The 15,219-nt window shown below is 34.9% G+C and overlaps 1 protein-coding gene across 4 annotated transcripts in view; it reads left to right on the top strand.

Moving 5' to 3' along the window:
- Window positions 1-15,219, top strand: part of cu (NADP/NADPH phosphatase nocturnin) — a 129,955-nt gene that overhangs the window by 66,840 nt on the left and 47,896 nt on the right. For 2 of the 4 annotated variants that reach the window (XM_075303820.1, XM_075303822.1), the window contains exon 2: window positions 5,796-6,153. The exons of the other annotated variants lie outside the window; for them this stretch is intronic. In XM_075303820.1, the coding sequence (XP_075159935.1) occupies window positions 6,074-6,153 (80 nt within the window). In that variant the 5' untranslated portion in view covers window positions 5,796-6,073. The remainder of the gene's footprint in view (window positions 1-5,795; window positions 6,154-15,219) is intronic. 4 annotated transcript variants of the gene reach the window in all.

The raw sequence follows: 15,219 nt of genomic DNA, 5'->3' as shown, positions 1-15,219 counted from the left end.
ATATCTAAATCTGAACCGATTTCAATGCATAGCTACAATGCTAATTCTACACCCTGTGCAAAATTTCAACTAAATCGGAGTTAAAAATTGGCCTCTGTGGTCATATGAGTGTAAATCGGGCGAAAGCTATATATGGGAGATATATCTAAATCTGAACCGATTTCAACCAAATTTACCACGCATAGCTAAAATGCTAATGCTACTCCCTGTGCAAAATTTCAACTAAATGGGAGCAAAAAATTGGCCTCTGTTGTCATATGAGTGTAAATCGGGCGAAAGCTATATATGGGAGCTATATCTAAATCTGAACCGATTTCAAATTTGGCACGCATAGCTACAATGCTAATTCTACTCCCTGTGCAAAATTTCAACTAAATCGGAGTTAAAAATTTGCCTCTGTGTTCACGGACAGACGGACATGGCTAGCTAAAACTTTATAGACTGAACTTATAGGTTCAACTAATGTTTTATTTCATAAAATTGAATAAAAAATAGACATCGAAATAACTCGACAATCAATTTATAATAAAGCAACTAAAAGTACCCTACGGGAAATTGGTGCAAATTGCCACTGACGGACCTATCACAGAACTGGTACTTGTGCTCCAGTTAGTTGCAATTTTCACATTTACGGCCATTTCCATGTATCTCCGTTAGACTTTAACTCCCAGTTAACAGAAAGTAAAATCGAAATATCTTCTCTCCGGTTAACTTTAACTGAAAAATGTTTAGCAGTTAAGTTCCTAACTGGCATATGGAATATATAGACTAGATGACAGGCATGTCCATAGTGCGGTTTAAAAGTTCGTTAGCTAACGTAGCACTAACGGAGCTTCCTAAAAATGGAGGTTAGTGAAATAAAATTATCGGAATAACCTTTTGTTCGACATATTTCAAAAGTTTTTTTTTTTTCATTTCGGGTTCGATTAGGAGCCCAAATTGAAAGAGATTTCTAAGAGTTTGTCCGAGACTGGCTCCTGAGAACCTGTTTATGGGTTACTCCTGCTAAATTGTCCCAGGACGTGTCCTTTGGGATGAGTCCAAGACGCGTCCTAAAATGTAAGTTTACTACGTCAATGAAAAACCCATGTTAAAGTGGACGGTCCCTTCCATACGTTTTGATCAGAACTGGGACTGGTCCATACACACCAGGGACTAGTCCTGTACCAGTTCTGTGGTTGATCCATTTCCCGTAGGGTAGTTCTACACTTTTCCCAGCAAAAAATTGGGAGTTGTTCTAAAGGCGGTGTGTCTTAAAAGCACTTCCAAAAATGTCCTCACAAAGAAGTTAACTATTTTAACTACACAGGAAGTTTTTTTTACTTCATTTTTTATATTTTAATGCGTCATTTTTTGTTTTCTTTTTTCAAATAATTTAAAAAAAGAGTAAGAATAAATAAAATGGTACAAATTATTCAAATTTTGCCACAAAAATGCTAAATCCATTATAGAAAAATCGATAATATTTGAAAATATTCGAGGGAAAACGTTTCAAACAAGCGTTTGAAAGTATAAAAATTATTTATTTGGGAAAATATCACAAAATTTTTAATTCACATTCAAAACACTGAATTCAGATCACACCTTAAGAAGTGATGCAAATTCATTGCAACGGTTGTTGAAACGGTGGACATTCGTTCTATGACAAGTTCATATTACATTCATCGCTTCTCCGCCAATTTTGTACCACTTCCAGACCCAAAAAGAACATTTTCACTTCTTTTTTGCGACGCTTTTTTGCAGCATTATTAAGATATTAATTTATGAAAGAATAGTTTTAATATCAATTACTATTTTTTATTCAACTAAATCATAACTTCAACCACAGCTTTATTTCATAAATATCAGACTTCTACCACAACCCAAGTAATTCGATTGTGCATGAAAGTCTTTAGTGAAACTTTGTGCGTTGTACGAGTATATACTTGTTTAATTTTTATAAAAATGTAAAATCGTAAATAGATTTTCAAATTCTGGGGGGTCTAAACCGCCTCCCCAGAGGCCTTCCTACGCTTATGGTTGTTTAATAAATAAGAGTATTATGGCAAACTTTGGGAAAATCGAGCGATGCATATATATGGGAGATATATCTAAATCTGAACCAATTTTTGTAATATTTGGCAAGTTTGATTGATACCATAGAAGGTTACCTTGTGCTAAATTTGAGTTAGATCTGATAATAAATGAGGCCTCTATAGTCAAAAATATGGTTATTAGGGACAAATTTTTCAAAATCGTGTTATACATATATATGGGAGCTATAGCTAAATCTGAACCGATTTTGACAATATTTGGCAGGTTTGATTGATACTACGGAAGGTTACCTTTTGCTAAATTTGAGTAAGATCGGGTTATAAATAATGGTTTTATGGCTAGATTTGTGAAAATCGGGCGTTATATATATATGGGAGCTATATCTAAATCTGAACCGATTTGAATGATATATGGCAGGTTTGGTTGATACTACGAAAGGTTATCTTTTGCTAAATTTGAGTAAGATCGGGTAATAAATAAGGGTTTTGTGGCCAAATTTGGGAAAATCGGGCGATACATATATATGGCAGCTATATCTAAATATTAACCGATTTCGATGGAATTTTGCACACTGGAAGGATGATGAAACAGATTACTTTGTGCCAAATTTGACGATAATCGGTTAGTAAAAAAGCGCAACGTAACCCCATTTGTCGAAATCGGGCGATACATACACAGTCTCACACAAGTTTACATACCCTTAAGTTTTTTACCACTTAACGAAACCTGTTTCTTGTTGTTGTTTAGAACCCACACCAAAAAAATCTTCTTGAAAATTAACAACTACTTTGTTTTTATACCCTCCATCATAGGATGGGGGTATATTAACTTTGTCATTCCGTTTGTAACACATCGAAATATTACTCTAAGACCCCATAAAGTATATATATTCTGGGTCGTGGTGAAATTCTGAGTCGATCTGAGAATGTCCGTTCGTCCGTCCGTCCGTCCGTCTGTTGAAATCACGCTAACTTCCGAACGAAACAAGCTATCGACTTGAAACTTGGCACAAGTATTTGTTATTAATGTAGGTCAGATGGTATTGCAAATGGACCATATCAGTCCACTTTTACGTATAGCCCCCATATAAACGGACCCCCAAATTTGGCTTGCGAGGCCTCTAAGAGAAGCAAATTTCATCCGATCCGGCTGAAATTTGTATATGGTCTCTAACAACCATGCAAAAATTGGTTCACATCGGTCCATAATTATATATAGCCCCCATATAAACCGATCCCCAGATTTGGCTTGTGGAGCCTCTAAGAGAAGCATATTTCATCCGATCCAGCTGAAATTTGGTGCATGGTGTTTGTATATGGTCTCTAACAACCATGCAAAAATTGGTCCACATCGGTCCATAATTATATATAGCCCCCATATAAACCGATCCCCAGATTTGGCTTGTGGAGCCTCTAAGAGAAGCATATTTCATCCGATCCGGCTGAAATTTGGTATATGGTGTTGGTATATGGTCTCTAAAAACCATGCAAAAATTGGTCCACATCGGTCCATAATTATATATAGCCCCCATATAAACCGATCCCCAGATTTGGCTTGTGGAGCCTCTAAGAGAAGCATATTTCATCCGATCCGGCTGAAATTTGGTACATGGTGTTGGTAGATGGTCTCTAACAATCATGCAAAAATTGGTTCACATCGGTCCATAATTATATATAGCCCCCATATAAACCGACCCCTAGATTTGGCTTGTGGAGCCTCTAAGAGAAGCAAATTTCATCCGATCCAGCTGAAATTTGGTACATGGTGTTGGTAGATGGTCTCTAACAATCATGCAAAAATAAGTCCACATCGGTCCATAATTATATATAGCCCCCATATAAACCGATCCCCAGATTTGGCTTGCGGAGCCTCAAAGAGAAGCAAATTTCATCCGATCCGGCTGAAATTTGGTACATGATGTTGGTATATGGTGTCTAACAACCATGCAAAAATTGGTCCACATCGGTCCATACTTATATATAGACCCCATATAAACCGATCTCCAGATTTGGCTTGCGAAGCCTAAAGAGAAGCAAATTTCATCCGATCCGGGTGTAATTTTGAACTTGGTGTTAGTATATGATATTTAACAACCGTGCCAGAATTGGTCCATATCGGTCCATAATTATATATAGCCCCCATATAAAACGTTCTCCAGATTTGACCTCCGGAGCCTCTTGGAGGAGCAAAATTCATCCGATCCGGTTCAAATTAGGAACGTGGTGTTAGTATATGGTCGCTAACAACCATACAACAATTGGTTCAATCACACAAAAATTGGTCCATATCGGTTCATAATCATGGTTGCCACTAGAGCCAAAAATAATCTACCAAAATTTTATTTCTATAGAAAATTTTGTCAAAATTTTATTTCTATAGAAAATTTTGTCAAAATTTTATTTCTAGAGAAAATTTTGTTAAAATTTTATTCGGTTCATAATAAAATTTTCATCATTGTCAAAATTTTATTTCTATAGAAAATTTTGTTCAAATTTTATTCGGTTCATAATCATGGTTGCCACTCGAACCAAAAATAATCTACCAAGATTTTATTTCTATAGAATATTTTGTCAAAAGTCTATTTCTATAGAAAATTTTGTTAAAATTTTATTTCTGTAGAAATTTTTGTCAAAATTTTCTTTCTATAGAAAATTTTGTCAAAATTTTTATTTCTATAGAAAATTTTGTTAAAATTTTATTTCTGTAGAAAATTTTGTCAAAATTTTATGTCTACTTTGTCAAACTGAATTATATACGTATTGGATCGATCTTTTTTGATTTAATATATACCACGTATGGACTTACATACAATTTAGAAGATGGTGTTAGGAGGTTTTAAGATACCTTGCACGCGTTACAGCAACTTAAGTAATTCGATTGTGGATGGCAGTGTTTAGAAGAAGTTTCTACGCAATCCATGATGGAGGGTACATAAGCTTCGGCCTGGCCGAACTTACGGCCGTATATACTTGTTCAAATTAATTTATTAAAACTAAAGGATATATATGTATATTTTTTAAAATTTTATTATTTAAAGAAAATATAAATTTTTAACCGTATGTAAACTTGTGTGAGACTGTGTATATATGGGAGCTATATTTAAATTTCCGATTTCTTCCAAATTCAATAGCGTTCGTCCTTTTACCTAGAAAACACCCTGTACCAAATTTCATCAAAATCAGTTAATAATTGCAACCGGAATCCTGCGAACAGCAAATACATGGACAGACGGACGCAAGGACGGACACCAAGTGCTAGATCGACTCAGGAGGTGATTATGAGTCGATCGGTATAACATATATTTTATGGGGTCTAAAATCAATATTTCTGGTAGGCACATTTTTTGGCAGATCAAAGTTATTATACCCTGACCACTATGTGGTTTAGGGTATAATCTAAATTATATGTTAACACACCTAAAACATATTTTGCTAATTAAAAAAAAATGAACCAAAGATACAAGATAAGTTTTACCCTATTCTAAAGCACATTCGCAACGAATCTTTGATATATAATGAAAAAAGTCAAAAGGCCAAGATTATCAAATTTCTTTTAATTAAAATTTACTTATTAAAAAAACACAAAAATGTAAATTTCTTTGTCCTAAAACGTAGGTTGCATAATCCAATTAAGTCAATTTAGTTTTCAGTGTTGATTAAACATAATCGAAGCAACATTACAATGGTAAACTGATTAAAAGAAATATATATATATTTTTTTTCTAAAAATTTTAATGTTGTTTTTATTGTTTTCATTTTCAGGAACATTTAACACAAACTCGTTTGTTTGACATTATGATTTTATCGATGTCTATAGAAACACAATTAACATAACAGTGCACCATGCTGCTTTACATAGCCCATTGTAAAATTTGTGTGCAATAGTATTATTATTAATTTATTATCAAAGTCACAACAACAACAACAGTAACCCTACATATCTATACTTATTGCTTATTTATATAAAAACTTATTACGAAGAAGAAGAAGAAGATAAAATAAACTTATTTATTATTACAATTAGAAGAATTAGCATAATCATGGAATTCTTATTGAAATCATCACGGTTGATTGTGAGATCGAATACAATTACCCGTCGTGTTGCAGTTCCCATACCAAGGTAAATTAAAATCAAATTCGAAACTTTGTATCTGACAAATAGTTTTGAGAGAAGAAGACATACTAAATTTATTTTCTATCTGTATTATCCTTCATTCTGAAAATCGTTATTATTTTGTGATTGAAATGTACAAGTGACCATTCTCTCACAATCACTAGAAATTCTCCTTTCGATACAATAGATGGCTAACGATGAATATCGTACAAAATATGTGCTAATATGTTCAGATGGAGCTCCCAAAAATGTAGTCTAGATCCCCAACATATGATGTAGAAGTATTGCAAATATAGCTAGTCTGCAGAGAAATTTACATTGGGTGGAGGTACTCTGTTTTTCGCATCTGGAGGTTAATTTTTAATGACTCTTTATATTCTTCACATTTACTAGGGCTGTGGAGACGAGCCAATTTTGCTCGACTCCGACTCCAACATTTTTCATCAGCCTCGACTCCGACACCTTTTCCTGTAATACAAACAATTTGAACAAGAAATTATAGGATTTTGCAATTTTTTTTAAATTTTACCTTTCGCCTGGACGGAGAATCAAATCGCGGACATTACAGTTTGTAAGTCAACACACTATCCACTGGGCTACGTAGCTGTTATTGTCATCAACAGTCAAACAGTTATCTTTACATAGCATCGTTTTCGGCGCCCACGTGCCAATTAAACAAATTTTTTTAACAGAAACATACAATTAGTTGGGCACCATAGAGCAATGGTTAGTACGTTCGCCTTGCATACCGAGGGTCGTGGATTCGATCCCTGCTTCGACCGAACACCAAAAAGTTTTTTTTGTTTTTTTTTTTTTTTGTTTTACATATATTTCATATATGTTCGGAAGATGAAAAGAAAAGATGTTCAACATTACATAAAGGGTATTACGGTCAAAATTTGGTCAAGGGAAAACGCGTGTAAATCGGTGAAATCGTTTATTTAAAAAATCAAATTGAATTTCTTTTTCAAGTTCAATTAGTATAAAATTCAGAAAAAATATTCCGTTAGGCTTTCGCTTTTCCAAATCCGAATTGCTGGGCCTCACGCTTGACACCTGCCATCAGATTTTGTACAGCCACCTTGTCCACCTTCTTCGCCGCAGAAAGCCAGATTGCCTTGAACTGCTGCTCGCCCTTAGCAGTTTTTTTCGGCCTTCTTTAGGTTCCGCGTGACAATAGCCCAGACAATAGCGGAGCTCTGGCGTGTTGGGGGGTTCTTGTCCTTGGGAACCACCTGCACGTTGTTGGCGGCATACCACTCCATGGCCTTTTTACCGTAATGGCAAGATGCCAAATCCGGCCAAAACAGTACGGAACAACCGTATTTCTTCAGGAAAGACAGCAGACGTTTATTCAAACACTCTTTCACGTAAATTTCTTGGTTGACAGTCCCGGAAGCTATGAAAATTCTGTTTTTCAAGCCACAGGTACAGTTGGCTTGCCAAACCAGATATTTCTTTGCGAACTTTGACAGTTTTATATGCTTGAAAATATCTGCTACCTTTCCCCTTCCTTTTGCCGTATAAAACTCCTGTCCCGGAAGCTGCTTGTAGTCGGCTTTGACGTAGGTTTCGTCGTCCATTACCACGCAGTCAAACTTCGTCAGCATCGTCGTGTACAGCCTCCGGGATCGCGCTTTGGCCGTCGTATTTTGTTTATCATCGCGATTTAGAGTCACTACCTTCTTGTAAGTTGATAGTCCGGCTCGTTTTTTGGCTCGATGCACGGTTGTAGACGATACACCCAGCTTATTTGCGGCATCTCGGAGAGAGAGGTTAGGGTTTCGCTTGAAACTACCGGCAACTCTCTTTGTCGTCTCAGCGGCTTCCGGTTTTCGATTTCCCCCCGATCCAAACTTCCTGGCTGTCGACAAACGTTCCCCAAACACTTTAATTACATTTGTAACGGTTGATTTGGCAACTTTTAGCGATTTTGCCAGCTTTGCGTGCGAGTAGCTCGGATCTTCGCGATGCGCGAGCAAAATTTTGATACGCTGCTCTTCCTGCTTGGACGGCATTTTGACAACTGAAGAGTGAATTCCAAAATCAAAATAGGAGCAACATTCTACACACACACACATCTTCAAAATGAGGGGCTTTCAGGTTTTTTAAATGCAAAATTTAAAGAAATACGTCAAGTTTATATTGGCCAAATTTTGACCGTATCACCCTTTATTACTATATTAAATTTTTACTATGAAACTTTAAAATGTGTCTTATGAAAGACTTAAAGCCAGTAAAGAATAGTGCATGATATAAACGAAATGGACTGTGTTTTTGCTTCAAAAATAATGTTTTATTGAAAAACAAGTATATACGGCCGTAAGTTCGGCCAGGCCGAAGCTTATGTACCCTCCATCATGGATTGCGTAGAAACTTCTTCTAAACACTGCCATCCACAATCGAATTACTTAAGTTGCGGTAACGCTTGCCGATGGCAAGGTATCTTAAAACCTCCTAACACCATCTTCTAAATTGTATGTAAGTCCAAACGTGGTATATATTAAATCAAAAAAGATCGATCCAATACGTATATAATTCAGTTTGACAAAGTAGACATAAAATTTTGACAAAATTTTCTACAGAAATAAAATTTTCTATAGAAATAAAATTTTCACAAAATTTTCTATAGAAATAAAAATTTTCACAAAATTTTTTATAGAAAGAAAATTTTGACAAAAATTTCTACAGCAATAAAATTGTAACAAAATTTTCTATAGAAATAAACTTTTGACAAAATTTTCTATAGAAATAAAATCTTGGTAGATTATTTTTGGCTCGAGCGGCAACCATGATTATGAACCGAATATAATTTGAACAAAATTTTCTATAGAAATAAAATTTTGACAAAATTTTCTATAGAAATAAAATTTTGACGATGATGAACATTTCATTATGAACCGAATAAAATTTTGACAAAATTTTCTATAGAAATAAAATTTTGACAAAATTTTCTATAGAAATAAAATTTTGGTAGATTATTTTTGGATCTAGTGGCAACCATGATTATGAACCGATATGGACCAATTTTTGTGTGATTGGACCAATTTTGGTATGGTTGTTAGCGACCATATACTAACACCACGTTCCTAATTTGAACCGGATCGGATGAATTTTGCTCCTCCAAGAGGCTCCGGAGGTCAAATCTGGAGAACGTTTTATATGGGGGCCATATATAATTATGGACCGATATGGACCAATTCTGGCACGGTTGTTAGAGACCATATACCAATACCATGTACCAAATTTCAGCCGGATCGGATGAAATTTCTTCTCTTTGAGGCTCCGCAAGCCAAATCTGGGGATAGGTTTATATGGGGGCTATATATAATTATGAACCGATGTGGACCAATTTTTGCATGGTTATTAGAGACCATATAACAATATCATGTACCAAATTTCAGGCGGATCGGATGAAATTTGCTTCTCTTTGAGGCTCCGCAACCCAAACCTGGGGATCGGTTTATATGGGCGCTATATATAATTATGGACCGATGTGGAACAATTTTTGCACAGTTGTTAGAGACCATATACCAATACCATGTACCAAATTTCAGCCGGATCGGATGCAATTTGCTTCTCTTTGAGGCTTCACAAGCCAAATCAGGAGATCGGTTTATATGGGGTCCATATATAATTATGGACCGATGTGGACCAATTTTTGCATGGTTCTTAGAGACCATATACCAACATCATGTACCAAATTTCAGCCGGATCGGATGCAATTTGCTTCTCTTTGAGGCTTCGCAAGCCAAATCTGGAGATCGGTTTATATGGGGTCTATATATAATTATGGACCGATGTGGACCAATTTTTGCATGGTTGTTAGAGACCATATACCAACATCATGTACCAAATTTCAGCCGGATCGGATGAAATATGCTTCTCTTAGAGGCTCCACAAGCCAAATCTGGGGATCGGTTTATATGGGGGCTATATATAATTATGGACCGATGTGGACAAATTTATGCATGATTGTTAGAGACCATCTACCAACACCATGTACCAAATTTCAGCCGGATCGGATGAAATATGCTTCTCTTAGAGGCTCCACAAGCCAAATCTGGGGATCGGTTTATATGGGGGCTATATATAATTATGGACCGATGTGGACCAATTTTTGCATGGTTGTTAGAGACCATATACCAACACCATATACCAAATTTCAGCCCGATCGGATGAAATATGCTTCTATTAGAGGCTCCACAAGCCAAATCTGAGGGTCCCTTTATATGGGGGCTATACGTAAAATTGGACCGATATGGCCCATTTTCAACACCATCCGACCTACATCGATAACAACTACTTGTGCCAAGTTTCAAGTCGATTGCTTGTTTCGTTCGGAAGTTAGCGTGATTTCAACAGACGGACGGACGGACGGACGGACGGACATGCTTAGATCGACTCAGAATTTCACCACGACCCAGAATATATATACTTTATGGGGTCTTAGAGCAATATTTCGATGTGTTACAAACGGAATGACAAAGTTAATATACCCCCATCCTATGATGGAGGGTATAAAAAAATAAAAATTTTGTATCAAATGATTTTCTTTTTTTTTTTTGGTGATAAAAGTTTAAAATTTTCGAAGAAATTCAAAAAACTCTAACAAAAGAAAAACGTTTTCGGTACACGTTTTCCAAGCGTTTTTGTTTTGCGTGTACGGGCTGGAAGCGACCATCGACAGTAACGGCGATGCCACACTTGAGTTCTGATGGCCAATCAAATGTAAATTTTCAACTGATCTCTAAAGTCGAACAATTTGTTTGTTCACAAATCGCTCAATTTGGAATGACTTCTCATCGGAGAAAACCAAATTCTATAACTGACCGCTCTGCTGCTAGCTAATCAACTCCTTGGCTTTGGCTTTTTTGCACATCGGCTAGTTCTATCACTTTCTAGAAATTCAATGGCTTCAGTCCGATTTTTCGCGACAAGTTCACCTCACGAGAAAGTTTTCTAACCCTGTGGTATGGATTTCGATCACTTTTCGGATCATTTCTGGGGTTATTACTGTGCACTTTTTGAAGGCGATACAACACTGCCAGTATAAAGGTAACAAGAAACAAAAGATTTATTCACATTTAAATTCTGGAGGCCTTTAACGATAGCCACTTTTGGCCAAACATAAAGCAATCACACTATCACGCTTGAATTCCATCACGAATAACTTTATTTTAATCCACGTCACGTAATTCACTTGAAACCATGAAGAAGAAAATAAAAAAAAAATCTAAAATTTTAGATCCTTTTATTTTCTCTGGAAATAAAACGATATTCGAACCAATTTAAACCTAATTCAAATTGTATTTAACTTCTTACAAATCAGGTGAAAATTCGTTCATTTCATATTAAACTTTTCACAATTTAAATGATTTTTATGCCCTTCGCCATAGTATGGGGGAATACTAACTTTGTCATTCCGTTTGTAACGCATCGAAATATCGGTCTGGATCGTGGTGAAATTATGAGTCGATCTTGCCATCAAATTTTTTACATGATGGCAGTATATGAGCTGGGGCCAAATCACCGCATTCGTCATCGAGTTCTGTTTCGTATAGAGAAACATTTCGATCGCATTAAATTTTTGGATCACCGCATTCGATCGAAATTTATTTTGTCTACTACTTTTTTTACATTGCTGTAAACATATGGTAATACGAAATTGGAAGAGAGTAGAATTTCAAAATAATTTTTTGTTATCAAATTAGGATATTTTTGAGATATTTATGTTGCTTTTGTGTGTTAAAATATATGTGTAAAAATATATTATGAATCCAAGTATTTTTTGGTTTTCCTCGTCTTCGGCTTCAGAGGATGAGTACAAAGGGGCATTAATAAGGAAAAATATTGGTGACAAAAGCAGTCCTTTAGCATTGCCTGAATTAGAGTAAGTGATTCTATTTTGGAGTAAGTGTTTTTAACATCCATAGATTTAAAAAGAGTTCTTGAAAAAATAAGTTTTTTTGAAGCGGCTACTGAGCATTCCTTTCTTTGATCCGTTTCCCTAAATGCAAGTAATATTATATTTTATTAAATGTATTTTGCCAAAATAGAATAATAATTACATTTTCACCAACTTTTTTCTTTTTGTTTACCTTTTTTCTGCTTGAAAATCACTACATACTTCGTTTTCGATAGCATGCTACCTATCGTGTTAAACTTCGAGTAGAAACAATTCGATAACGACTGCGGTGATCCGCGTAAATTACATACGATGATGAAGTACTCGATTTCGACTGCGGTGATTTGGCCCCTGAATGAATGGACATGGGAGACGAAAATACTATGGCGTGACTCAGGCAAGAAAAAGTCTGTAACATATGGTAATACGAAACATATGGTAATACGAAATTGGAAGAGAGTAGAATTTCAAAATAATTTTTTGTTATCAAATTAGGATATTTTTGAGATATTTATGTTGCTTTTGTGTGTTAAAATATATGTGTAAAAATATATTATGAATCCAAGTATTTTTTGGTTTTCCTCGTCTTCGGCTTCAGAGGATGAGTACAAAGGGGCATTAATAAGGAAAAATATTGGTGACAAAAGCAGTCCTTTAGCATTGCCTGAATTAGAGTAAGTGATTCTATTTTGGAGTAAGTGTTTTTAACATCCATAGATTTAAAAAGAGTTCTTGAAAAAATAAGTTTTTTTGAAGCGGCTACTGAGCATTCCTTTCTTTGATCGGTTTCCCTAAATGCAAGTAATATTATATTTTATTAAATGTATTTTGCCAAAATAGAATAATAATTACATTTTCACCAACTTTTTTCTTTTTGTTTACCTTTTTTCTGCTTGAAAATCACTACATACTTCGTTTTCGATAGCATGCTACCTATCGTGTTCAACTTCGAGTAGAAACAATTCGATAACGACTGCGGTGATCCGCGTAAATTACATACGATGATGAAGTACTCGATTTCGACTGCGGTGATTTGGCCCCTGAATGAATGGACATGGGAGACGAAAATACTATGGCGTGACTCAGGCAAGAAAAAGTCTGGATAATTACTCAAGGAGAGTAGAACGATTGTCTGGAGGACCGTTGGAATAATTGCCGGGCGCCCACAATTGAAAGCACACCTGTGGCGAATAGGAGCAGCAGAGGATAGTACACATGTAGGAGAATGTTTTGGTGATGATGAGACCCTGGAACACTACCTTTGTCACTACTCCGCCTTTATTAGGCAAAGGGTTGACCAAATAATAACAAATTTATGACCAAATATAAAATTGAAATAGATTTGATTTGTGTTTTTTTTGTTTTTTATTTATTTTTTTTTTTGTGAGAGTTAAGCATCCGAAAAAATGAATATTTCAACAATTCATACCGTTTCCACGTGATTGAGTTTCGAAGTGAAATCGAAATTGAAAATCATAGCCCTGGTCATACGACGACCGAGTCTATGCATCGTTCAATATATGGAAATTTGCCAATCAATACTGAATAAACAATTAAAGATTCTGTCAACAAATAATTTCTATGCAATGCAAATTCATATGTAAATATGTCAAATCGTATCTGTTCAGACTACTCTCTGTGTCAGTCAGTCAATTTTTTCTTATGCAAAAGAAAATACATATTATTCGTTTGTTTTTTTTTTCTTTTCTTAGTTTTATCTGATATTTGTAATTGAAAGATTTTTTTTTTTGCAACGCCCTTAGGAACAATTTGTAATGCGTCATTGTTTGTGGAAATGGCCTCGCGCGTAATTTCCCGAATTTCTGAATCATCGCTTGGCTTTAGATTTTCCATTATTTTTATACCCTGCCCCACACTGTGGAACAAGGTATTATAAGTTAGTGCATATGTTTGCAACACCCAGAAGGAGACGAGATAGACCACCATGTGTCTTTGGTAGTAGTGCTCAGGATAGGGCCCTGAATCGATATAGCTATTTCCGTCTGTGTGTGAACACATTTGTAGTTTAATCAAACTTCGACAGTCACAGTTTTAGTCCAATCGACTTCAAATTAGGCACAAGTTTCATTTTTGGATCAGAATAGAACCCAACAATCTGGTCTATAAATAGAACTGTTTAGGTGTATGTTTCATTTCCATTGATGGCTATATCGATAATTGTGTGTTATGTGGGATGGTGTTTGCTTACATGCTGTATGGTCCGCGGTTCGATTCTCCGCCTACACGAATAGTAAAATTCAAAAAGTTAAGCTGAAATCAAAACAATAAAAATTACAATATCGAATAATTGTTTCTACATTGTTTGTGTTACAGAAAAAAGCGCTGAGAATTAAACGAAATTAAATTTATATGAATTATCAAATTGTTTTGTTAGTCTTTAACCCTTTCACTACCGCAAGAAACCTAATGTTAGAACACTCAAAAATAAAAGTGAACCCTTTATTCCACTAATGCCGATTTAATTCTATTCTGGTTCATGGAATTATTACGTTTTAAGTTTCCATGACATTAATAATTTTTTGCGTACGTTAGTTAAATTAACTAAAACCGAGGAAAAATTGTACACAAATGAAGAATAAAGATTACCTAAATTCGTGTCTCCGACAAAATAGTTCAGAATTTCTTTATATTTGTAAAATTTACCAATAATGTACCCATCTTCAACTTCGTATGTCACTAAAGACATTTTTGCTACTTTTAACTCCAATTTTTTCCTTCAAATTCCGAAGTTTTCTTTTATAAGTGAAAAATAATAATTTTGTATAAAAATTTTTTTTAATTTTTCGAAAATTATTTACTTATTTTTGTGAAATCGGCTTAACATCTGCGTTTAATTAAAATTTTCTAAGATTAACTAAAATTTTCTTTGCTGATGGGTTCACTGAATAAAGATTAACTAAATTGTTGTCATTTTGTCAAGACATTTTTGCTATTTTTAACTCGAATTTTTTGCTTCAAATTCCGAAATTTTATTTAATAAATGAAAAATAATAATTTTGCCTAAAAACTTGTTTTTGAATTTGTCGAAAATGATTTACATATTTTTGTGAAATCGGCGTGACATCTGCGTTTAGTTAAAATTTTCTAAGATTAACTAAAATTTTCTTTCCTGATGGGTTAACTGAATAAAGAATAACTAAATT

This window comes from Haematobia irritans, chromosome 4 (assembly GCF_050003625.1).
Source record: "Haematobia irritans isolate KBUSLIRL chromosome 4, ASM5000362v1, whole genome shotgun sequence".
In the NCBI taxonomy this organism is placed as follows: domain Eukaryota; kingdom Metazoa; phylum Arthropoda; class Insecta; order Diptera; family Muscidae; genus Haematobia; species Haematobia irritans.
The sequence above is the reverse complement of the archived record's forward strand: the minus strand, read 5'-3'. Positions and strand labels throughout refer to the sequence as shown.